Raw genomic sequence first — 27,466 nt, 5'->3', positions numbered from 1 at the left:
TCTTTGTACTTACGTTTAGGTTTCCCTGTAGAGCTAAGTCCACTTTAGTTGCTTCTCATCTTGTCATCTCATTCTGTATTTACGTTTATAAATGTGGGGCTCGCAATGCATTATGGGGCGTGTCAGTGCGACTAGTATGGCCACCTACTTACGATTTTTACCGATATAGTACATCCAGGTATTTCTCGCGCACACAATCTTTTCATAATATTTAATGTGAACGCACTACAAACTATTTTTGACGTCACACTTAGTATGAGTAGTACGTTAGTATGCCATTTCAGACACAGCCAGTGTGAAGAAGGCAAATTCTAAAACCTTTCATTGTGACATCACACTTATGTCTTAGTTCCACTGGTTTCCATGGTGATGGTAAATCTATATTCATTTAAGCCTGGCTCACACTACAGGATTCTCGCCCCGATTGAACCCAGATTCGGTCCTCTCGACAATCGGGTAAGAAATCTGGTCGAGGACTAAAATCGGCACCGATGTTCGGCCAAGATTATCTTCTAGTGTGAGCGGTTGACAGATGAATCTTTAGCCCCACGATCTTCTCACAGACTCGTCGGAGCCGCCCCGATAATTTTCAAATATATTATATATTTTTTGTCAATTGATATTTATCTGATGATTACAACATTCATTCTCACTGAGGATGACAACAGACAATTAGAAAGAGCCCCAGAGACCGGACAACGGACAACAAACACAGGCTGAAAGTGAAACTGAAAGGGTCTGGGTCAGCTGACTGTGCGCTCCACTGGCCCACTCGAGCCAGTTCAATAATACCTTTAAAAATAACACATAACCATGCCATTTTCATACAGTATCAAACTGTTGTTTTATCAGTGATCGGTGTGAGATCATGCCATCATTGGCTGATACAGCAACAGTTTCACCTCCGTCCCTCTGCGTGCGCGTAATGGATGAAAGGCACCGCTGCAGACAGCTCCGCTTCTCTCTCCTCCTGTCCCACCAGTGCGCTAAAAACCTCAGATCAAACAACTGAGCACATGTGGTGCATCACTCTCTCTGGTCAAATAATCTTGGTGAAATCCTGTAGTGTGTGCTGGTTGGTATTTTCAAATCTTGTAGTAAGAGCGTGCTTAAGATTTAAAAGAAGATTTAAGAGAAGAGGCTTTAACAAAAATAAGGTCTGAAAACATGTATTGTCCATCATTATAGGTCGAGCCTTTGAAAAAAAGAAAACGTTTCTACGACAGCCATTTTGGATTTCAGATTGTAAACGGACCGTCGCTCACTTCTTGTCTCTCCCTCCCGACATATTTTACAATCCCCCCCAAAAATACACAAGAACAGCAGCCGTCAATTACCGTTAAATGTGATGTGAAGCCTTGTTTTTAACCTCATATAACAAATGAAAATGTAACTGAAACACAAGACAGCCAAATGATATCTTCAAATCACCACAACAATCAGACGTGAGAAACATTTCTACCAGGTGGATTAATCTTTTAAAGTTTGACCACAGCCCATCTGGAATGACTGGGGAGATGGATTTTTTGACCTATCCCACTGTGCATTGTGACGTTGAAATGAAATACATATTTAATTTAATTTTTGACGTCCCAATCAGGTCTCCTGAAGAGACATTTTGAACGTCTCATTGTCGTCTAGATTTGGTCTGCAAACGACGTCCAAATGCTGAACGTCATTAAAACGTCCAAAAATGGTCAGATTTAGATGTCAAAATTTGTACCCATTTTGCACATTGCTCTGACGTCTAGATATGGTCTTTGACAGACGTGATCTGCATGTCTCTCCGATGTCCGATGTTTGGAGGGATACTGCAGCCAGCCACCAGGAGGGAGCAGTTTTTGTGGAGACCTCACTTCGACTTTAGCAAGACAATGTCCATTTGTTTTACAGTCTATGGGAGAGTCGTTCAACTGGTGTCATTTAGTTTTCAAGAGAAACAAGGAAGTAGAAGGTGACCAAAATAAACTTATCAGCTGCTCATGCTACGGTACATGCTACATCTCATTATATGTAAGTTTAAAACACTGCAAGTATATTTATTGAGGAATAAATATATTAAATTGAAAATATTTGAGATTTCATTATAAAACAAATTTATATTAATTTAATATACCACAGAAACTCAACAAAAGTAACTAAAAAATGGTACCATTGAGTACCGATACCGATAGCCAGGTTCCACGCATTGGTACCTTAGTGTGTCAAATGTGAAAGGTACCCATCCCCACTTTTAACATTCAGTGCATCAGTCGAATATATCTCATCAGCCTGGTTGTTGCTGAAGGTCTTACTTGCTAAAAGAAGTATCAGTATCAGTTTTTATATCTGTTAAAAACCCTAACGGTGCCCCTAACTCTGTTAAAAAGGACAATGAAAGATAACGGAGATGACAGATCTTTAAACGCCGTGATAAACCAATCACAACCTGGAGTAAGGATCATGTAGCACCTCCTGCTGTAATAGAAGACTGTGATAGAAATGTTGCTCGGTTGAAAGGTCCCCTGGGCGACATCTTTATCTCCCCCTCCTCCTCTTCCTCCTCTGACCTAATATTCTTTGGGGAAACTTTCCAAATTTGAGCGAGTCCCAGCTGTCCCCGTCTGCCTTCAGCTGCACAAACAGGAGAAATGTGACTCGGGGAGCAGCACACACGCTGCAGGTATCATTTAGACGTGAGAATGGGCTGAATTTTTCATGTTTGACAGAGCTTGAATGCAGTCTGAAGGCATCACGGAAAATTTAGGGGAAAAAAAAAACCTCCTCCTTCTCACTGCTTCCCCATTTTTTGTCTCAGAGTCATATTCAGAAGCTGAAGCACATTTTAAAACCTCCTCTCAAACTCTGCGAAAATGTCCCTGAGCTACGTGGCGCCGAACAGGCAGAAAGAAAGGAGAGATAATTACTATAAATAGAAGGAACAGAGCGATGCCCTCCTGGGTCAGTGATATGTGAAAGTAATGAAAAGGAGATGAATCCTCGGAGCAGAGAAAAGGCGCTTTCTAAGAACAGGTGAGAGCTGATTAAAAGTGATGGGAGTGGCATTTGCCTGGAGAGCCATGCGGCACATAGACCTTCGACTCTAAAGTGCACCACGCTGTTTGCTGAGGGACCAAAACGCAGTTTGGATACACTGTAAAAAAAGCACGGTGTGGAAGCAAAGTTTCCAAACAGATACCATAAAACTACAAACACTGTAACACATGTCTACGTGAAATAACTGAAATTAGAAAAGCTCTCAGAGAGCTAAGACCTCCTCCAAGCTTACTGTGATCGTCACCAACACTTTAGCCCGACTTTAATGTTATACTCCCTTTCAGCAGACTGTCAGCTGATGATGACCCAGTACACATTTCATATTCATGATCTTAGTATCCAGAATATTACCAGGATCTGGATCATACTTTTATATCTATCAGAAATTATGGTGACCTTGTCTTGAATTGTTTTGCAAAGCTATCCCACCATTAGTGGTGGAGTTATATACACTTATGTTGAAAACGGCCCTGTCTCTTAATGATATGGAATCCTTTAAAAAAAAAGATCTGGATCCAGACAGTGATCCGGATCACCTTCAAAATTTAAACACTTCTTCATTATCCTATTTCAAACATTTCCTGAAAATTTCATCTGTTTGTTAGTTTTTGTTAAAATACAGGACTAGATTTCACAGTCAAAATTGATTAAAATACAGTATTTCATAGTTGATAAATGTCCATTATACGGTTAAATAACATGTAAATTAAGTCAAAACACATTCAAATCATTTAGCTTTCAGGTTAATCTCTGTAATTTCATGGTATAAATTATTTATTTTAGGAAACAGTCAAATCTATCAACAGTAATTTACTGTTTAAATACTCTTTTTTCCCCACAGTAACAATTTTTTATGCAACAACAACGTAAAGATGAGTGATTATGAGAGCGAGGACGACCTGCCGTTCACTTTGCATTCCATTCCCGTATTGTTTATATCTGTTTATATCTGGCACGCAGACTGATACACTAAGCGGCGAGCGCCTCGTAGCCAGCTGTGGCTCTGCAGCGGAGGTAGCGCCGTTTTATGACACGATGACAACTAGAGCCTTATTTAGCGGTGTTTTTGTGTGAAAGTAACGCGCTGAAAATTCTCTAAATAAAGCGTGAATGCAGACCCATATCAGATTTTTTCAGTGGGAGTCCGTTTATTTGTGTTTTTGGTCAAGTAAAATATGGCCCCATCTGAGTGCAGAGGAAACCTGCAGAGGAGCAGGGAGGGGGTGTTTGGTGTGAGCGCTCTGGGCTTCTGTTGCACAAAATCACTGCTGTAGGGGTCATTTCTGCCCTAAACCTTGAGATAGGACCCAACTTGTTCCATCCCAGAGGATCACTTTAATGACCTAAGTGTTCCCTGAAGAGATGAGTCTTCAGACATCTCTTAAAGTAGAAAGGGACTCTGTGGATTGTATAGAGTTAGGTAATTCATTCACCATTTGGGAACAACAGAGGAGAAGAGTCTGGCTAGAGATTTGGAGCCGCGCTGGGCTGGGAGCACCAGGAGTCTTTCACAAGCAGAGCGTAGAGGATCAGAAGGAGTGTAGACCTGGATGAGGGACCCCAGGTAGGCAGAAGATGTTCCTGTCAATCTTTTGTAAACCAGAAGAAGAGCTTTAAAAGAGGCATGTAGAGCCAACAACCAAACCATAACAGAGCCAAAGCAGGCGTGTTACGGTTCAGCTGCTTTTTCCAACCAAAGTTCTTGTTGAACAATGCGTCTGTTGTTGTGATGTATGAGCTCTATCAGTTAGTGTTGAGTAATAAAACGGCTGTTTGGTTGAAATAATTGGGAATTACCCCTTGAAGGTAAATTTGGAAAAGATACAAAATGTGCGATCAATTTGAGATTAATCACAAGTTAATTATGAACAAACACGATTAATCGCAATTAATTTTTTTAATCGATTGACAGCCTTAGTTTTTACACAAATCATACACAATCATTATGGGCTTAATACTTAAAAAAAAAACTTCAAGGATGTTATTTTACAAAAAATAGAAAAATATACTTTAAAATGTAGAGTTTTTAACCATAAAATGAGGATTTTTCTGTAGTAAAAGAAAAGCTGCCTCAGACCCGGCTTCACAGCTAGTCCAATTAAATTATTCATCTCTGCAGACCTGCCGCTCTGTTTGTGCTACTTCTGAGTCTCTTTACGTCAAGGAGCTGAGTCAGAGCCAGGGAAACCTCCCAGATTACTCTGCGTTTCTCTGCTGCTGTCTGAAACAACCCAACAGATCCCTCTTCCTCAGCACCAGGTGAAATAATTCTGCGCTGGGTCGATATGGAAAGTCATTTTGTAAGAGAAGATTTAAGCAGATTCAGAGTTATTCATCAAACTGTGTCCAGCTCCAAACCTCCAGGAGCTGCTTCTGGAAACATATAAATTCATATTTTTATTGTCTGAAGCCAGCTGCAGCCTCCTGTAAATCCAGGGATGAAGAGATAAGTAAATGTGAACCTCCTAAGCCAAATTCAGCTCAGGGACTGAATTCCCGGTGCTGCCGGGCTTACACATTATCAGCGTGTTTAAGAAAGTAAGCTCAGCTCCAAGATCCACTTATGAGCTTTCCAGCCTCATCTGCAGGGTTCATCAGTGCACTGAGGTCGCTCATGTGTCATCATAAGTGTCAGCGCTGTCACTCAGCGTCTGCCTCAGTCTCCTGAAGTGAGCTGACTCCCTGCCAATGACTTTAATCCCTCTCCTCCTCCATGCTCTGACACGTCCCGGTCTGGCCCCCTCACACAGATCCTGTCTGCTCCTGGTCTCTTTCAGTCTCCTCCCCAGCAGTGATTGCCTTTTTAACAATCTCTGGGTGATCCGGTGGTTTGTGGTAAGTGCTGACTCCATGTGACTTCAGATTCCCACAGAGTCCCAGTGGGGCGCTCTCAGGAACCCTGGCTGACTCAAAGTGACCTTGTCGGGACTCTCCCCTGATCCTGCTGCACCCCTATCGTCTGTCCTGACACCTGAGCCTGCTCCGTTTGCTGGAAGAGCACTCAGCTGAAAGCTCAAAGGGGGCTAATGGGTTTATCCCTGTGATTGGACATTTTTTATCATCACTTAAGGTCAGGGAGGACTTTGTTGGATTCTTAGAAACAAAAACAGGTGTTATAAAACATCCTAAAGATGTTTCCAGAAGGAATAGACCAGGGGTCTGCAATCTTTGCTGTCATAGGAGCCATTTTTCCTCAGATCAGCTGGATTAAAGTCATGCAGGAGACACAAAATCAACTTTATCTTCACAATGAAGGCTGTACAGTGTATAAAATCTACACATACTAAATATCTAAAAAATCATTTTTTTAAAAGAAGTTTTTTGAAATAATAAAATTGTACATGTGATGTCTTAGTTTTTATTTCTAAACATTTGCATTTTTAAATCACAATTTTGAAATTTGTAAAAATTAAAAAAGTAAAAAAAATGCAAAAATTAAAAAAATGAAATTAAAAATTTGCAAAATTTAAAAAAATGAAATTAAAAATTGCAGATTTTTTTAATTAAATCACATGAGGAATCTGCACAAATTGTAAAATTTCAAAAATTATGCAAAAAATGCAAAACACTTTGAGATTTCAAAAATTTGCACGTTACAAAAATTTAAAATTTTGAAAAATTGAAAAACTTTTAAAAAATTGGAAGTCTTAAAGAATTTTCACAAATTGTTAAATTTCAACAATTGTGCAAAAGTTTGAAAAAAAATCATTCAAAAAATTGCAAAAACAATTTTTTTTAAGTGTAAAAAGTGTTTAAGACTTTTTACACAAATTTTGAAATTTTAACAATTATGCAGAAGTTTAAAAAAAATGAGATTTCAAAAATTTGAAAAAAAAAAAAAATGCAAAAATTTCAATAAATTTTGAAGTGTTCAAGAATTTGCACAAATTTTGAAATTTTATCTATTGTGGAAAAGTAAAAAAAAAAACGAGATTTCTCATATTTGCCAAAATTAAAAAAACAAAATGAAAAAAAAAAAAAATTGAAATTTAGAAAAGCTAAGTTGCAGTTATTTGCAGTTACAGATTTAGTTCAATTTAATGTTTACGCAGGATTTTGTTTAGTGTCAGTGTCTTTAACCATCAAAACCCTCTGTAAGAAAAATATCAATTCCTTATTTCAATCATATTTTTTAAAGCTACAAGGAGCCACTGCAGAGGAGTCAAAGAGCCACAAGCTGAAGACCCTTGGGATGGAGTTTTCTACTTTGAAAACATTGGCCATCAAGCACTGAGCATTCACTCATTCATCACTTATTATTTTGTTGTTGTGTTATCTCTGCACTCATCATTTATTGGTGCTAATGCTAACTGCACTGTCTGCAACCACTCTACAACTTCAACAGATGTGACATCCAACAGGACAACATGGCTCTTTCTGGCACACAGGCCTGAGGGAAATCTCCTCAGGGAGCCGGTTTCAGATTGATATTCTGAGTCTGAGCAGAGCTGGAGACCAAAGACAATGTTTACAGGGTTCGTTAAGTAAAGACAGAGAGACAGCGACTGAGCCAGAGGCCAGACCAGAGTAAACCTCAGCCCGCCGCCAAGTCCATTATTACAGAGTGAAAGGTGCAGTCAAACTGAAATACCCATAAAAGGATTTTTATTCATCATGGTGGCCTTCTTTAAATTTTTTTTCTAATTTATTGATTTTTAAAGGGACCATGTACAACACTTAACATGAAAGTCACCATTTGATGCATTGTACCAGAGTTAGCTTAGGGCTAATTAACATCTGCAGTCCCTTGGCAGGTCACAATTAAATCATCAAACTATAAAATCAGGGGTTGCAGTGTTTGGCGTCTTTCAGCAGATTTTTTGGTTTGGTTTTGAAGCTGTTGAGTCTTTCACAGAAAAAGCTGACTGTCCAAAGGCAGTATGTCGAAAAGGTACATGGCAGTCTCTAAAAGAAGAGATCCTTGTGGATTTCCAGGAGTCCACTGACGGGAAGTCCAGTCTGACCCCAGCATGTGATCCAGTACGACGTATGGGAAAGGATCGTAGCATCGCATAAAAGTCTGATCTTTACTGAAAGTCACACTGGTGTCTGTTTTTTGGGGACATTATGCTCTTCTTGAAAGTAGAGAAAATTAGATATTAAAAAAAAGAAAACTTGAACAAATTCTTCAAGAATTTGCAATTGTTTCTGGATCTTTTTACAATAATGCAACACCTCCCAATTCTTCTTCCTATTGTTGAATTTCTTCACTTGGTTAATTATTTTTATCATTTATTCATTTATTTATTAAAAATGTGTTCATATATGTATATGCGTCATTTGTTTTTTTATTTATTTTTATTCCTGTTTTTATTTATTTATTTATTCATTTATAATGTATTTATTCATTTATTTTTATTCCTATTTTTATTTAATTAATTATTTATTTATATATTTATTTATTAAAAATGTGTTCATAAATGGTTATGCATAATTTGTTTTTTTTATTTATTTTTATTCCTATTTTTATTTATTTATTCATTTATTTATAAATTAAAAATGAGTTCATATCTATATATATATATCTATATCTATATATATCTATATCTATATATATATATATATATATATATATATATATATATATATATATATATATATATATATATTTATATATATATCTATATATATATATATATATATATATATATATATATATATATATATATATATATATATATATATATATATATATATATAGATAGATAGATAGATAGATATATGCATCATTTGTTTTTTTATTTATATTCCTGTTTTTATTTTTTTTATTTTTCATTTATATTTTTTATTATTATTTTTTATTCCTAGCTAGCATTCAGCAATGTGCACTCTCTGTGCAGAAGTGTAGCTCTTTTCTCACCATCTGTTATGACCAAGCTGTTAGACACTGATCACATCCTATAGACGTTAAGACAGAACAAATGAACCATCTGCCCACAACCACTTCAGAAAGACTCACACCTGTTTGTTGTCAGTTGTCTTTAAACGAAGAATTTTTTTTTATGTTAAGCGGCAAACCACGACTGGTCTGCATACTCTGTCATTAAAAATAGTTGTTTCTTTAAGGACAGTCCTTCAAGTCAAAATATGTGACTGTTCAAAAAAATCTCTTTTTTATTCTTGTTTGTTTACCAGATTTATATTTTGGAAACAGCTCACATTTGGATGATAAAAAGGAAATATGCATCTAACACACCAGATTTTGTGACACAACTTTGAATCCATCCAAATCCACAGTAAGGAAGCCTCCTTGATCCAAAAAGCTTTGACAAAGTCTGGTGATTAAAACCTGAGTCCTCCAGTGCAGCTGTAGGTGTCAAACAAATCCAAATTATGAATTATTGTAACAAAAACTGATTGTGTGTGTGTTCGAGTTTTGTGAAGGTGAAGCGCGAGCTCTCAAACTAACTTCTTCTTCTTCTCCTCTTCCACTTTGCTTTGACATTGTGACTGCCGCACTGACACATAACTCGATCACAGGCCGATTTGGCGCCGTGTGGGACCATGTTAAGAGGGTCATTACATGATTCACTGCGAGATCTGGGGGAGTTAGGAGTCACATAAAAACTGCTCTTGCATAATGTGGTGTTAAGAGATCCCTCTCTTTAGACTTCCAGTGGGAGAGAAAGAGGACGAAATTTACAATCCTAATTCTGCACAAAAATATATCCCCAAGTTTTATTTGAAGCTGGATGGTACTCCAGCTGTCTGACTCAGACAAATCAAGAGGGGATCTTCTAAAGTTGACGCCTTTTGGTTAAAAATTCCCTGTCTGTGTTTCCCCAGACAGAGCTTCAGCGCCGAGCTGCGCTGGGGAAACACAAAGAGGAATTTTGTACTTAGAATAACTGTAACTCTGGAAGACACCTGCTTGATCTGACTGAGGCTGCTGAAAAGCTGCACATTAACTTTAGTGAAAGTTAAGGAAGAATCCTCTGCAGCGAAGGAACGAATCAAGTCTGATCTGAAAAACATGTTGGATGTCCACACCTGACAATAAAAAGCCTCATTTTATCAGAGACGGTTCAGTGGAACGGAAAATACACCACAGCTTTTATCAGGTTGTTCAATCTCAGAGCAGAGCCAAACAACACTTCCAGGATGTAAACATGAGGCTGTGGGCGCTGACAGCGCTGACAGCTGACCTTCACTGTCACCGATCAGCTGGACTGAGTTTGGGAAAAGGGTTGAGAAGAGTCAATTTTCTCTACGTGTGATTTAGTTTGAAGAAGTCTGAGCCGCTCAAAGACGTTTGTGACCCCGTAAAGATAACAGTTCAGTTTTAGTTTTATGAGAAGTTTATCTTCTGACTGGAGAGTGTCAATGAGGAAGGGAAAGAGGCCTTGGATGGCGCCTTGAGGAACTCCACATGATAGATTGGCTTTTCTCAAACACAGTCGTCTTTTCACCACCCACAGGTGTTTTTGCTTTTCCCGTAGAGTATAACCAATACTCCTCAAATGAAATGGAAGTAATAACCTTTACCGCTGTGATTGCTAAACGCCACCTCCTTCTAAATCGGAAATCCACAGCAGCTCTGTCAAGCACACAGTGGGTTAACGAGGTTATGTTCTTCTTTAAAGTGGAGAAAATTAGAAATTCAAAAATGGGAAACTTGAACAAATTAAACAAGAAAATGGCAAATGTTTCTGAAATCTTTTTATGACAATGTAACATTATCCTCCTCCCTTTTTCTTCCTATTGTTTTATTTCTTCACTTGGTTAATTTTTTTTTTTTCATTATTTATTTATTAATTTATTTTGTAAAAATGTGTTCATATATGTATAAACATCATTTGTTTTATTTTTTACATTTATTCATATTCTTATTTGTTTCTTTATATATTTTTTTATTTCTATTTATTATGATTTTTTATTCCCTTCTTTTTCTCTCCCCCTCTTGCTTTTTTTTGTTTTTAGCTGTATTATCAGGCGTAGGTCTGCAAGGGTCTTCAACCTGAGGCTCTGAAGGCTCATGTGGCTCTTTGACTCCTTGTAGCTTTAAAAAATATTATTGACAAAAAATTTATTTTTTTTTTCCCACCAACTTTCCACACAACTGTGGCTAACCTCAAGTTAGCAAATTTTTGAAATTTCCAAACTGTTTGAAATTTTTGCAAAATTTTTAAGTTTGATTTTTTTTTTCCAAAAAATTTTTTGCAATTTTTTTTTGAAATTTTAAGTTTTTGAAATTTTTTGCATTTTTAAAAATCTTTCTTTTTCTTTTTTTTTTTAATTTTTGCAAATTTTTGAAATCTTCAATACTTATTTTTGAAATAAGTATTGAACGTGTCAACTTTTTTTCTCACCACATTTATTTCAAACCAAATTTTCTCCCAGACATTGGTATTAACTCCAATAATCCACACATCAAAAGAAATCACAACGTTCAGGTCCATAAATAATGATTATGGTGAATTAAGTACGATACCACAGGAAAAAAGTATTGAACACGCTAACTGAGACTCATCTAATACTTAGTGGAGAAGCCTTTGTTTGCAATGACAGCTTCCAGAAGCTTCTTGTCTGTTTGAACTAATGGCCCACACTGCTCAGGTGTGATTTTGGCCCATTCCTCCGCACAGATTGTCTTTAAATCTGGAATATTCTTTGGTGCCCTCTGGTGAACCCTTTTCTTTACTTCTTTCCACAAATGTTCAGTTGGATTGAAGTCAGGTGATTGACTAGGCCGTTCTGACAGATTGATTTTCTTTTTCTTGAAACCATTTGAGAGTCAACTTTGCCGTGTGCTTTGGATGGTTGTCCTGCTGGAAGGTCCAGCCACGTCTCATCTTCATCATCCTGGTGGATGGCAGCAGATTCAGATCAAGAATTTCCCCATACATGGCTCCATTCATTGCTCCGTCAGTTATATGAAGTTTGCCAACACCATGAGATGAGAAACAACCCCATGCCATGATGCTTCCACCCCCAAACTTCACTGTTGGTGTAGTGTTTTTTGGCTGATGTGCAGAGCCATTTCTCCTCCAAACATGGTCTGTAGTATGACAGCCCAAAAGTTCAGTTTTGGTCTCATCTGACCAGACAACATTCTCCCAGTATTCTACAGGCTTGTCAAGATGCTGTTTAGCAAACTTTAAACCAGCTTCAACATGCCTTTTCTTGAGGAATGGAGTCTTGTGGGCCGAGCGTCCATAGAGGCCATGGCGGTGGAGTGCATTGCCTATTGTTTTCTCTGTAACAATTGTACCTGCTGCCTCCAAGTCTTTCTGGAGCACTTTCAGGGTGGTCCTTGGCTGGTTGAGTCCTCTTCTGACTATCTTTCTGACTCCCTGGTCAGAAATCTTCAAGGAGCTCCTGTGCGTGGCCTGTTGATGGTAAGGTGGTGCTTCTTCCACTTGTGAATAATGGCCCCAACGGTGCTGACTGGAATATTCAGGTGCTTTGATTTAAGTCTGTAACCAGTTCCATTCTGATGCTGAGCAACATCGCACTTAATTCACCATCATCATTATTTATGGACCTGAACGTTGTGATTTCTTTTCATGTGTGGATTATTTGAGTTAATACCAATGTCTGGGAGAAATTTAGTTTGAGTTGCAGCTTTGGAAATAAATGTGATGAGAAAAAAGTTGATGCGTTCAATACTTATTTTCCCCACCGTATCATCATGTGTAATTTTCTTTCCTCTTCACATAAGATCTCATTAAATTCTTTCGATGTTTGTAGTTTTTACTCGACAGGAAAGTGGTAAAGTTCAAGCCGCCGTGTGTTAAAGTCACTTCAGGTGAGAGCTCAGCTGGTACACTGAGTGCAGACATTCGCTGGCTCTTTAACTGCTCCTGTATCTGTGTGTCCTCAGCCTTGTATCTGAGTTGTTTTTTTGTGCTGGGTTATTTCGGTCTCAATGATAACGTAGAAGAGATTTTATTGTAGAGAGAAAATGTTTCTGCACAGTTTCTGAGTTCACAAGCACTCGACTGTCAATGATAGTTTGGATTGGGCTTTATTCCAGCTTTTCATCGCTAAACTATGCTCTGAATGAAACATCTGATATTCACAGGTTTCTTATATGAAGTAGAAAACGTTGAGTCTCTCTTATCTGCCCTTGAATCTCTGTCGTTCACGTGTGGCGGCCCTGAACACAGAAGTTAAAGTTAAATCTCTGGTGAAAGGTTTGAAACATGTGGGCTTAAAATCCCGTCCTATAGATGCTTCAGAAACATACATTATTAAATCAATGAGATGAAAATTATGTTAAAGCATGTTATTAAAATGATGTTTCCAACCGAATCCTTGCTTTTCAAGGATATCAACACAAAAAGTACAAAAGCGAAGCACGATTCACATCAAAGCTCTTCCCTGCATTAGGAAGGCAAATGAAACCCACAGATCTGCTCCAAGGCCAACGAGGCGTCATCTGAAGGACGCCGAATTCAGAAAAGAACCACAAGGACTTCTGCAAACACCAGTTCCTGCAAAAATAAACAGTCAAGAGCTGCTCCAAAGGTTACACCTCCCATTTCTGGAATAAAAACGTCTGCCGTTTGACCAGAACTTGACCTTTCCTCTGCTGAATGGACAAATTAAATGTTGTAGCAAGCTGTTAGAGTAATAGGTTAATATTTAAAGATGGAGTGCTCTCAGCTCCCCAGTCTATAACCGCACCACCGTGGCATTAAATTTAAGATCTGCCTTTTGCAAAGTCATGCTGCAGATTTACTTTAACCGCTCATAAAAGTTAGAAAGAAAAGTTTGGGGAAAAGTTTAGTTTGTCTAATGGCAGTGCAGCACAGAAGTGTGAAACACGCTAAAATACGCTACAGAGTCAACAGAACCTCCATGAGCACGACTGTTAAACCCTAGAAGAAGAGGCCAGAGAAGCATCAAACAGTGATCTATGTATTACATAAATCCATCCTCATGTAAGGTTGATCTGTTTTATGTTTACGTCATTTCTGGATGATCAATGACGATCCACCATGAGCAGGTAGGTAACGTTTAGCAGCACCGCCCTTTGGTTTAGCGTGTGCATGTGTAGTTAAAGGGTGTCCTAACTTTCCGTAAGATCAAGGTGAGGAGCTACACAGCTACTGAAACAAAGACAAACCAATTTGACAAATTTCCTATGATATCTATATTTTTTTAATCAGATAACCAATTATTTGCTACTTCCCGTTAAGATTAGCCATGTTTGACCCGTTGGTTTTATTTTGAAATCACCCATTACAACGATCTAGCCAATGCTGCTATAGCGACAGCTACAGCTAACAATAGCTACACCGATATCAGACCAGGTTGATGGGTTTCCAGTGGGCAGACTTCATGGCAGTGGGCTGCTTTATGAGTGATTGGAAAGATAAGCTGCATCCAGGAGCTACATCCCCAACATGAGCTGAATTTCAATTTTTTTTTAATTTTTCTGCAAATTGATTAAGTTTCATTTTCTTTTTGAAGATTTTTGAAATTTCATATTTGTTTGATTTTTTTTTTTTAATTAATTTTTTAAATTTCAATTATTTAAGTCTGGCAATTTTTTTAATTTTTGGAAAATGTTTGACATTTTTTTATTTTATTTTTTTAAGTTCAATTATTTTAAGTCTGGCAATTTAAAAAAAATAGCAAATGTTTTAAATGTATTATTATTATGTATTATTATTATTATTATTATAATTATATTTCTTTTTGCAAATTTTTGAAATTTAATTTTTTAAAGAAATTTAATGGATTTAATTTTTTAAAGAAATTTAATGGATTTAATTTTTTACATTTTTTGCAATTTTTTGAAAATTTAATGTATTTGTGATTTTTTTTTTAATTTTGCTACTCTGAAATTTTTTTGCAATTTTTCGAAAATTTTAAATCTTTTTTTTCACAATTAAAAAAAAACTTTATAAAAACTAAATATCGTAAATTTGAGCAACTTCTTTTAATAATTTATTACTAAATTTTGCTTTGCATAGAATTTTATACAATTTGGAGTTTTTACTTTTAAGATAAAGTTGATTTTGTGGCTCCTGCCTGACCTAAATCAAGGTGAGCTCAGGGAAAATGTCTCCTGTGGAAGTAAAAGATAGAAGACTCCTGGGGTAGACTACGGGGTAAGACAAAGAGGGAAGGGAAGAGGTAAGAATGACATTTGGGATTGGCCCTTATTTTATTATTCTGCTAATAAATTCTTTTTTTTTCTTTTTTTTTTCGCTCTTTGTACTTAATTGAATTTCATTGTTTTGTTGCTGTGACCCTGGATTTCCTTCAGGGATTAATAAAGTACTGTTTGTTGTATTGTGTTGTCGATCTGAGCATCGAGTCACCGTACTGCTCTCCCAGGCTGTGAGGCTGTTCTCTCCTGGTTTTAAGGCCTTTGAAATAATAACCCAGTCAGACTGTGTGTCCCAGGATGACCTCTGCAGCAGAAACAGTCGACACTCTGAGTAACCTGTGGATTAAATTCAGATCACATTGAACTGATGACGCCGGGATGAAGAGCACTACGACCATCAACACTCGTCTCCACTTGATCAGACTGTGGTCACATCTCCAGGCAGCATCCGGCACATTAACCAGAGTGTTGAAGTGACCCTCCAGCCTCTGAAGCTGACTGATCCAGTTATCATTATTACTCATCATCATCATCATCATCGTCACTCATTATAACACCCTGCGACACGCTGAGCGCTGATGGAGCTGTTGTTTTATCTCAGAGGATGGAAACATGTTGACAGCGTAACTTATTAATACTCCACCAGTCTCACCCTCATTCTTCCTGTGGCTGTTTGTTTGTCTCCAGTGCTGAACTCTGTGAGTGATGTTATTATAAATAAAGCTTTAACAGTTAGCAGAACAGCTGGTGAGTTCATCTCTGACTGGATCCTTTGAGGTCTGGTGTGAAAAAACGAACAATGAGTGTTTGACTCTGAAAACAAACCTCACACTGGGACACATTTCTCTCCCAGACTGAGGGAAAACGCAGCCAGACTTGAACTCCTGTCAGTGAAGGACGGTGAAAAAGGTGACTGGCTTCTGGCAGGAGGAAGAGGAGGAAGAGGAGGAGGAGGAGGAGGAGAGTTAATGATCAGCTGGAGGCTGGTGTGTGTGTGTGTGTGTGTGAGTGTGTCCCCAGGTTGACGAGGTTTAATCAGGAGAAATTTACGCCACGCTGTGTGACAGGAGAGCTCAGAGCTCTCTGCTGCCTGCTCTCCCTCTGTGGCTTTATGATTGGAAATATATGTTGAACAATTAAAGCAACAATCTGTCTGAGTCTGTCACTCAGGAGATGTTGGGTGATATAACAGATTCATTACAGCGAGAAATACGACCCACGGTGGAACGAAATGTTTAGACAGCTCCATAACACAGGCAACAAGGCTCTGCCTCTTAATGCAGCAGGTTGGCATCCAGACGCTGGCTCACCGTGCAGAGAATTAATAATTAAATTCAATTATTTTTCCCTTAACAAACAAGGTTTAAAGCAGGAGTCTGCAACCTTTACTTTCATAGGAGCTGTTTGGCCTCAGCTCACCTGGACATACTACTTGACATACTATTAAGGCTATAAAGTGTTTAAAATTCTATGCACACTTAATATCGAGTCAATAATTTTCTAACCAAGAAGTTTTTTAAATTTATAAAATTATTCATGTGATGTCTTAGAGTTTCATTTTCATAACATTTGCTAAGATTACTATTATTATTTTTAAATAACAAAAAAATGTTTAAATAATTTCTGCAATTTTTTAACAATTGCAAATACCCAAATTCTGAAATTTCTACAATTATGAAAAGGTTTTAAAAAAAATGAAGATTTCAAAAATTTGCAAAAATTAAAAAAAAAAAAAAATTGAGATTTGAAAAAAAAAAAAAAAAAATGCCAAAATTATAAAAACTTGAAAAAAAAACTTGAAAAAAAATTTGCAAAACTTTTGAGAAAAAAAATCAAACTTTAAAATTTTGCAAAAATTTCAAACAATTTTGAAATTTAAAAAAATTCCAAACTAGAGGTTAGTCACAGGTGTACGGAAAGTTGGTGGTCTGTTGATACAAGAAAAACAAAAAAAATCTTTATTTCCATTTTATTTTTTTAAAGTTATCTAAGCTAAGCTGTAAAGTGATGTTTAAGATGTTTCTTTGCAAAAAAAATGCAAAGATTATAAAAACATAAAAAAAATAAAATAAAAAAAAATGCAAAATTATTATTTTTGCTAAATCTTGAAAAATTGCACAAGTCCTGAAATTTCAACAATTTTGTAAAGGTTTAAAAAAAAATTAAAGATATCAAAACTTTGCAAAAAATTTCAATTTTATTTGAAATAAAACATGACAAAAAGCAACAATTGCAAAAACCCAAAGCTTAAAAAAATTGCAAAAATTTTGAAAAAAAATCAAAACAAATTTTATGTGAAATTTTTTACAAATTTCATACAATTTTGAAATTTCAAAACTTTGCAAAGTTGAAGGAAGCCACAGATGTGTGGAAAATTTGGTGGCTGTTCATGTTAGACCAATAAAAATTCTTTATTTCAATTTCATTTTTTTAAAGGTATCTAAGCTTAGCTTTAAAGCTATGTCTTTGATTTTTATTTTCAAAACATGCAAAGATTAAAAATAATATATATTAAAAAAATCTTTTAAAAAAATGTAAAAAATATTATTTTTAAAATCCTACCACAATTGCACAAAACCTGAAATTTAACCAATTTTGCAAAGGTTTAAAAAAAAAGATTTCAAAAATTCGCAAAAATTTTTGAAATAAATTAAAATAGAATAAAAAATATCTTTTTTTAAAAATTGCAAAAAAAAAAACCAAAAAACCTGAAATTCAAAAAAATTGCATTTTTTTGAAAAAAAAATAAAAACAATTCAAACTAAAAAAAATTGCAAAAACTTAAAAGAATTTGAAATTTCGAAAATTTGCAAACTTGAGGTTAGCCACAGGTGCATGGAAACCATGTTTAAAGTCTCTTAAATCTCCTTTTGTCTCCTTTTTGATGAGTTTGAACTTTAACAGCTCGTCATCATCATCTCCACATGAATAAATACACTGCTGCCACATTATTTCCTGATTAGGAATCTGCGTTAACAAACAGTTGAACAGATGAACCAACTTTCTTCTGAGCCCATTTATAGCGAATCAACCAAGTTAGACTTTTGTAAACCTGAATCTGTAGGGAAACTGTTTAGGAGGTGTCATGGTTCAGCCTTAGTCGTCTCTGGTGCCAGTTTCTGAAACAAAGGGACGATGAGGAGACGATCTGATGTATCAGCTGCCAAGAGGAGATCATTACGCAAAAGAGCTGATTCTGTCCGTTGGATCTTCGACCTCTCGACACCTGACAGAGTTTTCAAAGACAGACTTCTGAAGCAGGAGAGACCGCCATGAATACTTTCTCTCAGACTTTGTGGAAAAAAGAGAATTTTGAAGATGAGCCTGTGTGTTTTTTTATTTTCAAAGCCGAGGCTTGAGCGTGGTACTTGAAAGAAAAAAGGCTCTGGCTTCACTTAATGACTGAGGAGAATGGTCGGGCCAGCGGAGCTAATCACAGGTTTAAGGGAGAGGAGCTGAGAGAACAGGTGGTTGTCGGCACGAAGACCAGCGCTCGGTTCGCTTCGGGAATGTTAATGACAGCGGTGTGAAGACCCCAGATCCAGGACGGGTCCAGAGCCGCAGAGGGGGGCAAACAGGTCACATGTGGGTGTTGTTTTATTTCTGAAGAAATCTGTAATTAACAGAAAAACCCCTGACATGTTATCACATCAACACGCCCGGTTACCACTCCAACAGCTTCTTCCTCTGGTGCTGTCCTGGCAACGTCTCCAACAGCAACCAGCCGTGCATATTCATCAGGAGAGACCTGAGAAGTTCAAGTTGTGTGTTTCTCTCTTCACACTGATGCAATCCTCCGCAGAGCCCGCCACGCTCCTCCACGCTCTGCATCAGGCATCAAGCATCCCCTCTCAGCGAATCCAGCTCCTTTTCCACACGACGCTAATGATTTTAAACTTAACTTTTTTTTGTCTGACTTGGCAGCAGCAGAGGAGCGTGAATCATCAGAATTAACCTCCCGAGGAAGAGTTCAAAGCCAGTTACTGGATGTAAACATAGAAACAGCTCACACGGTAAAGGAAATCAACGACTCTGTGAGCAGCGCTGGAATCAACACGAGAAAATAAAACCCTGATTATAAATTAGACGAGCCGCGGCGGTCAGGTCCGCTCAGACTGAAGAGATTAAATCGATAAATTACTGTTGTGACTGTAAATCTGCGTCTTGCCGAGGACCAAACGCAGACAGCTGGACTCGTTTGGGTTTTGGCTGCAGAGTGAGACCGTTTCACAGCCGTGTTTATTTCAGACGAGAAAATCAGGAAGAATAGCAGAAATGTTGTTTCTGTTAATTATAGTCCCAGAGTGAAATTGGATGAGATGAGTTTTTACCTTTTTATAGATAACACATTTACATTTTAATGGAACATGACCCACTCTGTGCTGCTTCATCATAAAAACATTTCTGCTGGATTTTCTATTTGTGGATTCCTGAGCCTCATCCAGGGCTGGACCACGGTTTCCAAGAAAACCCTCACAAGAGATTATAATTATTCTTTTTAACTGTGTTGAACATAACAGCTTAATAGCTTACGGTGTAGATTTTATTCCTTCTCTTTTGGTTATTTCAGATTTTGTCAAAGATCCCTCAGGAGATAATGTGGTGAAATAAGAAATCAAAAACTGGAAAAATATTAAAGACGAAATCGAGAAACTGGTGGAAAGAGAAATCCCTTTACATGTACTGCTGTATTTACTTGGTGTTATAATGGAAAAGACGACAGGTGGAAATTATAGGCAGTTAGAAGACACCCCCAATAAAGGAGTGGTGCTGCAGGTGGGGACCACAGACCAGACCGGCCCGCCCGTTCTCCAGACCTGAATCCAACTGAGCACATCTGGGACATCATGTCTCGCTCCATCCACCAACACCACCTTGCCCCACAGACTGTCCGGGAGTTGGTGGATGCTTTAGTCCAGGTCTGGGAGGAGATCCTTCAGGTGACCATCTACCACCTCATCAGGAGCTCGCCCAGGTGTTGTAGGGAGGTCATACAGGCAGGTGGAGGCCACACACTCTACTGAGCTTCATGTTGACTTGTTTTAAGGACATTACATCAAAGTTGGATCAGCCTGTAGTGTGTTTTTCCACTTTAACTTTGAGTGTGACTCCAAATTCAGACCTTCATGGGTTAACACTAGAGCTGGGCAACGATTAAAACTTTTAATCGTAATTAATCGCATGATTTCCCTGATTAATCATAATTAATCGCATTGTGAAAGTGCCATATCATCTGTCATGCAAACACTAAATCAGTACTTGTTATACAGTAATAGTTAAATCACATATTTAGTGCAAATCAAATTCACAAAATGTAAATATAAATTTAAAGCTTATTGCCACTGTCAGGGCATTAAAGTGATTCTCCGGGATGGAACAAGTTGGGTCCTATCACAAGGTTTAGGGCAGAAATTACCCCTACAGCAGTGTTTTTGTGCAGCAGAAGCCCAGGGCGCTCACACCAAACACCCCCTCCCTGCTCCTCTGCAGGTTTCCTCTGCACTCAGACGGGGCCATATTTTACTTGACCAAAAACACAAATAAACGGACTCCCACTGAAAAAATCTGATATCAGTCTGCATTCAGGCTTTATTTAGAGAATTTTCAGCGCGTTACTTTCACACAAAAACACAGCTAAATAAGGCTCTAGTTCTCATCGTGTCTCTTCGTCCTGGCAGACTACCTGTGTTTGTTTATATCTGGCACGCTGCGCGCGCAGACTGATACACTAAGCGGCGAGAGCCTTTAAAGGGCAACTCCAGTTTTTTGACACCTGGACCTTATTTATAGGTGTGTGCATGCTCATATACTCACTCAGACAAACATCGTGCAGCTCGGAGTCCTTCAGAAGTGATTTAGATCCAACAGATTTTAGCCGCACTTAGCAGGGGCCACGGCAAGGGAGCTTCAGCGCGGGACATAATCTCTGCAAAATCGCTCATTTCGGCTATATTTTTTCATCCATCACTATCCATCGTTATCACAAACACAGTCCTCTTCTGTTGCCATAGGCGAACACTGTCCACAAACGCACCACCAGTTGGCATTGAGTCGTGGACGTGCTCTTCGTCTCTCTCCCTCTGCATCCTTCTTTCATGGAGCTCCTCGTCCGTGTACTCAGGCTCAAACCGGTAAGGACAACCTTCAAACTTGAAGTCGTAGTCTGAAGACGGTAGACGAGCTGACTTTATGATAACACTAGCGATGGATGAAAAAATATAGCCGCTCTTCTCCATGCTTGTTTTGGTTACTCATCGTGTTTTTCCGCCAATTTCACTTCTGGTCAGCGACAGACATTTACAAAATAAAAGCATGTGAGCAACATGCTCTAACGTGCAATAAAATATTCAACGGCGTTAATAAATTGACGAGTTAACGCAAAAATAATGCGTTAACTTGCCCAGCACTAGTTAACACATTTGATCCGTTGATAACTTTTGTGTGATTTTGTCGTCAGCACAAAGAATATTTCATTCATTCAGATCAAGGATGTGTTATTTTAGTGTCCCCTTTATTTTTTGGAGCAGTATATATTCTGCATATTTTATCAGCGGTTGCCAAGTAAACTGTAACGGCAAATTGGAAGAATGTTAAATCACTGGATGTGTCTGAACGGAAGCAGAGGTTGAGATGTGCATCTCATGGAAAGATTGATCGCATCAGTACAGCAGAGACTCGACCTTTATGGTTGGAGGTGAAGGATGGTTGGAAATTATCTGATAATGTGATCTATTTAGGTTGTTCAGGCAGTTCTTTAAGTAATGAAAACAGACCATGACATGAAGTGAAGCTGTTAGTTCATTTATTTATTAATTCATCTGTTTTTTTTTTTTAATTTATTGTCTGTATGTTTAGTCTGTTTGCTTTCTGTATCATTGCATTGTAAAATGTATATCTGATGCACATTTACATCATATGCAGCAGCATTTATGCATGCAATACGTTTTGTACTATCTTTTTTTTTTTTACAAAACTGACCCTGTCTCAGATAATGTTCCATGTTAACCACCCCCCCCCCCAAAAAAAAAAAAAAAATTAAAAAGAAAAATTTCTCCCAAAAAATAAAAATAAAAATAAAATAAATAAATGAATAATTAAAATAAACAAATAAATAAATAAAATAAAATAAATAAAATAAAATAAATAAATAGAATTAAATAAATAAATAAATAAATAAATAGATAACACTGGTATCGTGTCTTAAGAGCTAAGTTTCTTACTCTTCCTGTATAAATTTCAAAAAGCCACTATTTAAAAGAATTACAACAGATTCCCTGACTTTGTATCCCATTACATACTTTTATCCTCTAACCAATCCCAGTGTTTATCAAAAGCCCTGTTTCTACCAAGCAGTCCAGTTCAGATCAGTACTGTTTGGTACGGGTTGGATCAGTAAAGCCTGGTGCCATTTTGTGTGTCCACAGCCAACCGTGCCCCCTTGTGGTCAGTGGCATGTAAGCTAGATGCTGATAGCCGCATCAGTAATGTATTGGCGTGACGCCATAGCAGCACGACACAGTTTAGTTTGAATTTATTTGGTCCCCCGTAGGAGAAACTTGTCTGGGAGGACAGACAGAATAACAAACTGTTGGAAAGAGCTACACATATGCATAGAAACTGTGCATTGCTGAACACAGTGGGAGTCTTTATGAAGAACCTGGGAGGCCGCCACAATCCACCGTGTGACTAATGTGCTGGATTTTACACCACTTTATCAGACAGGATGAAGTTTGAGGCGTTCACACTTGAGAGATCTAAAGGATATAAGCTGCTGTTTTTCAGTCTCATGCTCAGAAATATGAAAAAACAAGATAAAATGCCTCCTTAACTGAGAGTGTGTGTAGCAGGTAGAGAGTGCTGCATCCTCCCCACTCCACAGCCCATTAAAATGCATTGAAATCACAAACAGCATTGATTCTGTGCTGCAGGAAGAGTTCAGCTCTCAGGGTGAAATGTGTTTCTGTTAGTGGTGAAAATAAAATCTGTTTCATGAAAGTTGAGATGGAAAATGTGCCAGAACTCACCGCCGTCCACCACGTCCCCGGGTTGTACAGGCCACAGTTGTCGCTGTACTCCAGGCAGCAGGAGTCCGGCACGCGGCTGGCGTTGTAGACCTCGAACCAGTCCGTGTGGTTGGTGACGCCACAGCAGCGAAACTGCATCAGAGAGACGGGAGCGTTAAGGAAATCTGTCCTTTTACTGTTATCACAGCGGCATGCTAATGCATCATATCAAACAAACCGCTCCACGTCAGGAAGTGATTCACCTTCAATCAGGTTCAACCAGAAAAATAATTTGTATGTTTATCTTCAGGCCGCAGCGCTCTTTGAACAATCCACATCTCATTTGTCTCAGAGCCTTAAACTCATTTCTCCTCATCCTCATCTTCCTCTCTTTATGATGAGTTTAGATCAGGGGTCTTCAACCTGTGGCTCTGGAGCCTCATGTGGCCCTTTGATTCCTTTGGGGTGGCTCCTTGTAGCTTTAAAAAACATTATTAAAATAAACAATTTCTATTTTTCTTTCATCAACAGCCCACCAACTTTCCATGCACCTGTGGCTAACATAACGTGTTTTTTGTTTTTTTTTTTAATTTAAGGTTTTTGCAATTTTTTCTCTTTATTTTTATTTTTTTTTTTACATTTTTTTTACATTTTTGCAAATTTTAGAAATCTTCAATTTTTTTGAAACCTTCACAAAATTGTTGAAATTTCAGGATTTGTGCAATTTTCTAAAGATAAAAAAAAACTTTTTGCAAACATTTTAAATCTTTTTTTTTTTATTAATCTATGCAAATGTTTTGAAAATAAAAATGTAAAACATCACTTTAAAGATTAGCTTAGATAGGTTTAAAAAATACATTATTAAGATAAAGATTTTTTATTTTTCTTACATCAACAGCCCACAAACTTTCCATGCACCTGTGGCTAACATTAATTTTTATATATATATATATATATATATATATATATATATATATATATATATATATATATATATATATATATATATATATATATATATATATATATATTTTTTTTTTTTTTTTTTTTTTTTGGGGGGGGGGGGGGGGGGGGTTGCAATTTTTGCTTTTTTAATTTTTTTTTTTTTTTGCAAATTTTGGAAATTTTCAATTTTTTTGAAACATTCGCAAAATTGTTGAAATTTCATGATTTGTGCAATTTTCTTAAGCTTTAAAAAGATAAAAAAAAATAATATATTTATAAAGCTATCTAAGCTTATCTTTAAAGTGATGTCTTAGATTTTTATTTTCAAATCATTTGCATAGATTTATTAAATTAAAAAAAATTACAAAAAAATAAATATTTGCAAAATTATTATTTTTTTTGTTTATCTTAAGACAATTGCACAAATCCTATAATTTTAACAATTTTGCAAATGTTTAAAAAAAATTGAAGATTTCAAAAAATTTGCAAAAATGAAAAAAAAAAAAATTGGAAAAAATGCAAAAATTTCAGGTTCCAAAAATTTTCAAGACACTTAAACACTCTGCCTCCCTTGGCACCTGGTGGTGGTTTCTGGCACTTGCCTCAGCCGCAGCTCTCCTGGTGGTGGGCCTTACCACGATCTCACCACTGCACTCCCGCTCAAGATCCAGCAGGGCCCCCACCCACGGGCCCCAGAGCCCAGCCGCAACCGGAGACCACCACCACCACCACCGCTCCAGTAGATGGAGACTGCTCCCCAGCACGGAGCTGGACCCCACACCCCCTGTCCCTCCTTATTATCCCAAACAAAGATACATTCACCCTCCACCGTGACTGGGTGCTGCTCTAAGTGTAGTGTGGTGCATTGAAACTGGGGGGAAACATGTCGAGTGGGAGCCCACAGATCCCCCTCTCACTGCCTGCCCTAGTCGCCCCTCTGCCACCCCTGACTCCAAGAGCCCTGAGGGCTGTATGTGTGCCTCAGAGTGCAAATATATACAAGAGTGCAATGTGTGAGTAGTTCCTTCACCTTCTTTAACAACGGATTAGTTTGTGATTTATCATCAGCTACGCCTGAATTTAAATGTGGCGTATGTAGGACCCAAAGTTTCAAAGTATGAGGACGATTCAAAGACGCTGTGATATTCAAATGCTAACGCTAACAACCCGTGCGCGGTGACTCCTTGATTTATGGAGGGACGTCCTGCACCGTGTGGATGTTTTTACTACTGCTCCTTTTGTATGTAGATCATCCTCTGTTGCGTAAGCGGTCGTTAATAATTTCCAGGGTGAACTTTGCTCCGGGGACGTCTTACTTTGTTGTAAATTCAGTGACTCAGCGCGTTTGGAGGAGTCCTGGGAGTGCGAGCAGAGCAGGGACAGGAGCAGAGCGTCTTCTCCTGGTCTGACAACATGAGGAGTGTGATTTCATGCCTGCACACATATTTCCAGGCACATTCTCCTCATAATACCACCTTGCTTCCTGCACATTTACACCCACGCATGCAAATCCACAAACACATTTGCATGCATAATTTGCATACCAATGCAGTTCCCTATCATCCTTTATGCTTTTTCAGTTAGCGTGTGTGCACGCTAACGCAGTATGCCCTCCAGACAGCAGACACACATGAACACAGCCACACATCCAGCGTTTACCGCACATTTGCTAATGGATCAAAACTACACGGCGTAACGCTGCTATCTGTGGCGTAGGAAAAAAGGTCCAGGGAGCCCCGAAGCCTCCGATCCATCATCTGATGTCTCCCTGAGGCTTTCACCAGCAGCGGTATCCGTCCTCGGCAATCCTTAATTCCAAAATCTCCGTTTCTCACATTGTGTTTTTCTTCACAGAGGAATTTGAAAATATAAATATTACAAAGCAAAAAGCACATCAAAGTGAGAGCTGGAGACAAAGATTACCTCTGAGAGTCTGTGATGTTTGCATTAATCTCCCTGACAGTAATTTACCACAGCAGTTAAACTCTGAAAGCTCTGGGTGTTTGTTACTGTCTGCACAAACATTTCCTTCACTGCAGACCGCTGTCGGTTTTTCTTTATCCTGCTCGTTTATACATCCCATTACCTAGGAAGACCGCAGCGTCCTGTCCAAACTGTGCAGAGAAAAGGAGAAATATAAACCAAACAGCTCTGCACCAACGCTGAACTACTTTGTGTGGCTCATTTGTTGGTCATAGACACCAAACTGGTTTTGTCTTCAGTGATATTTTTACTACTTTTTCTCCTGTGTTTGTCTGGAGATCCTACATGTAACCATGGCTGCATTGTTTACATGTAAAATCAGCTGTTAGCAGCCTGTAGCATGTCAATGCTAACTGGTGCTAGGCCAGATGTTTCCCCACAAGTTAGGAGAAGGAGGTGAGACATGGACCTGTCCTTCCATCCATCGTTATTGGGAACATAAGATCTGTCTCCAATAAGATGGACGAGCTAGCTGTGCTAACCCAGCAACAGAGGGGATACCAGAAGGCAGAGTAGCATCATGCTATGTCTGTCTCTTTGTGAACTTTATCATGACGGCTCATAGCATGTTGCTTTATAATCAGCTCTGACGCATACTACTTATTTTTTAAGTCAGTGAATCTGATCTCAAACTGTAAATATGTTGATGTGAACACAGCACTAGGCTCCATACCACTAGCTAACAGCGCTAACTCATCGGGACACCTGCTCCGTTCTCCTCTGGTTCTCCTCACACCACAACTCCTCTGCTCTCCTACGGACGTTACTACTACTACTTAATCCTGCCCTGTTCCTGCTCTATGGAAGCCCATTACTGCCAGTTACAATAAAGGAATTCATAAAAAGTCAAAATTATGAGATAAAAATTCACAAGATAAAAAGTTAAAATTATATGCTTAAAAAGTAGAAAAAAATTAGTTTAATTTTTTCGACTTTTCATCCCATAATTTAAAATTTCATCTAATAATTTGACTTTTTTTCCCCCAATTTCAAACTTTTATCTCATCATTTTGACTTTTTTTTTAACTCCTATAGAATAGAATATTATTTCATTGAAGAATATTCTATTCAATATGGGATTAAAAAAATAGAATCCCAAATTTAAACTTTTATCTTATAATGTGACATTTTATCTGATAATTTTAAACTTTATTTCATAATTTTGATTTATTTTTAAATCTCAAATTGTGTATCTTATTCCATAATTTTTAAATGTATCCCATAATTATGATTTATTTCACAATTATTAATTTTAAGCTCATAATCTTGACTTTTTTATCTCATAATTTAGACTTTTTATTTCATAACCATATCTATTTATCTCATATTCTCAACTTTCTATCTCAAAATTCTAAAATTTCTCTTATAATTTTGACTTTCTAACTTATAATTTTGACTTTTTATCGCACATTTTTATCCCAAATTTAAACTTTTA

The 27,466-nt window shown here is 37.7% G+C and overlaps 1 protein-coding gene across 3 annotated transcripts in view; it reads right to left on the bottom strand.

Annotated features, from left to right (window-relative positions):
* tspan4a (tetraspanin 4a) overlaps window positions 1-27,466 on the bottom strand; it is a 308,346-nt gene that overhangs the window by 9,826 nt on the left and 271,054 nt on the right. For all 3 annotated transcript variants that reach the window (XM_074667196.1, XM_074667195.1, XM_074667194.1), the window contains one exon: window positions 23,125-23,256. In XM_074667196.1, coding sequence (XP_074523297.1) covers window positions 23,125-23,256 — 132 coding nt within the window. The remainder of the gene's footprint in view (window positions 1-23,124; window positions 23,257-27,466) is intronic.

The sequence above is a fragment of the Halichoeres trimaculatus genome, unplaced genomic scaffold, assembly GCF_033239565.1.
Source record: "Halichoeres trimaculatus isolate MK-OKI-2021-1 unplaced genomic scaffold, fHalTri1.1 fHalTri1_scaffold_3, whole genome shotgun sequence".
In the NCBI taxonomy this organism is placed as follows: domain Eukaryota; kingdom Metazoa; phylum Chordata; class Actinopteri; order Labriformes; family Labridae; genus Halichoeres; species Halichoeres trimaculatus.
The sequence above is the reverse complement of the archived record's forward strand: the minus strand, read 5'-3'. Positions and strand labels throughout refer to the sequence as shown.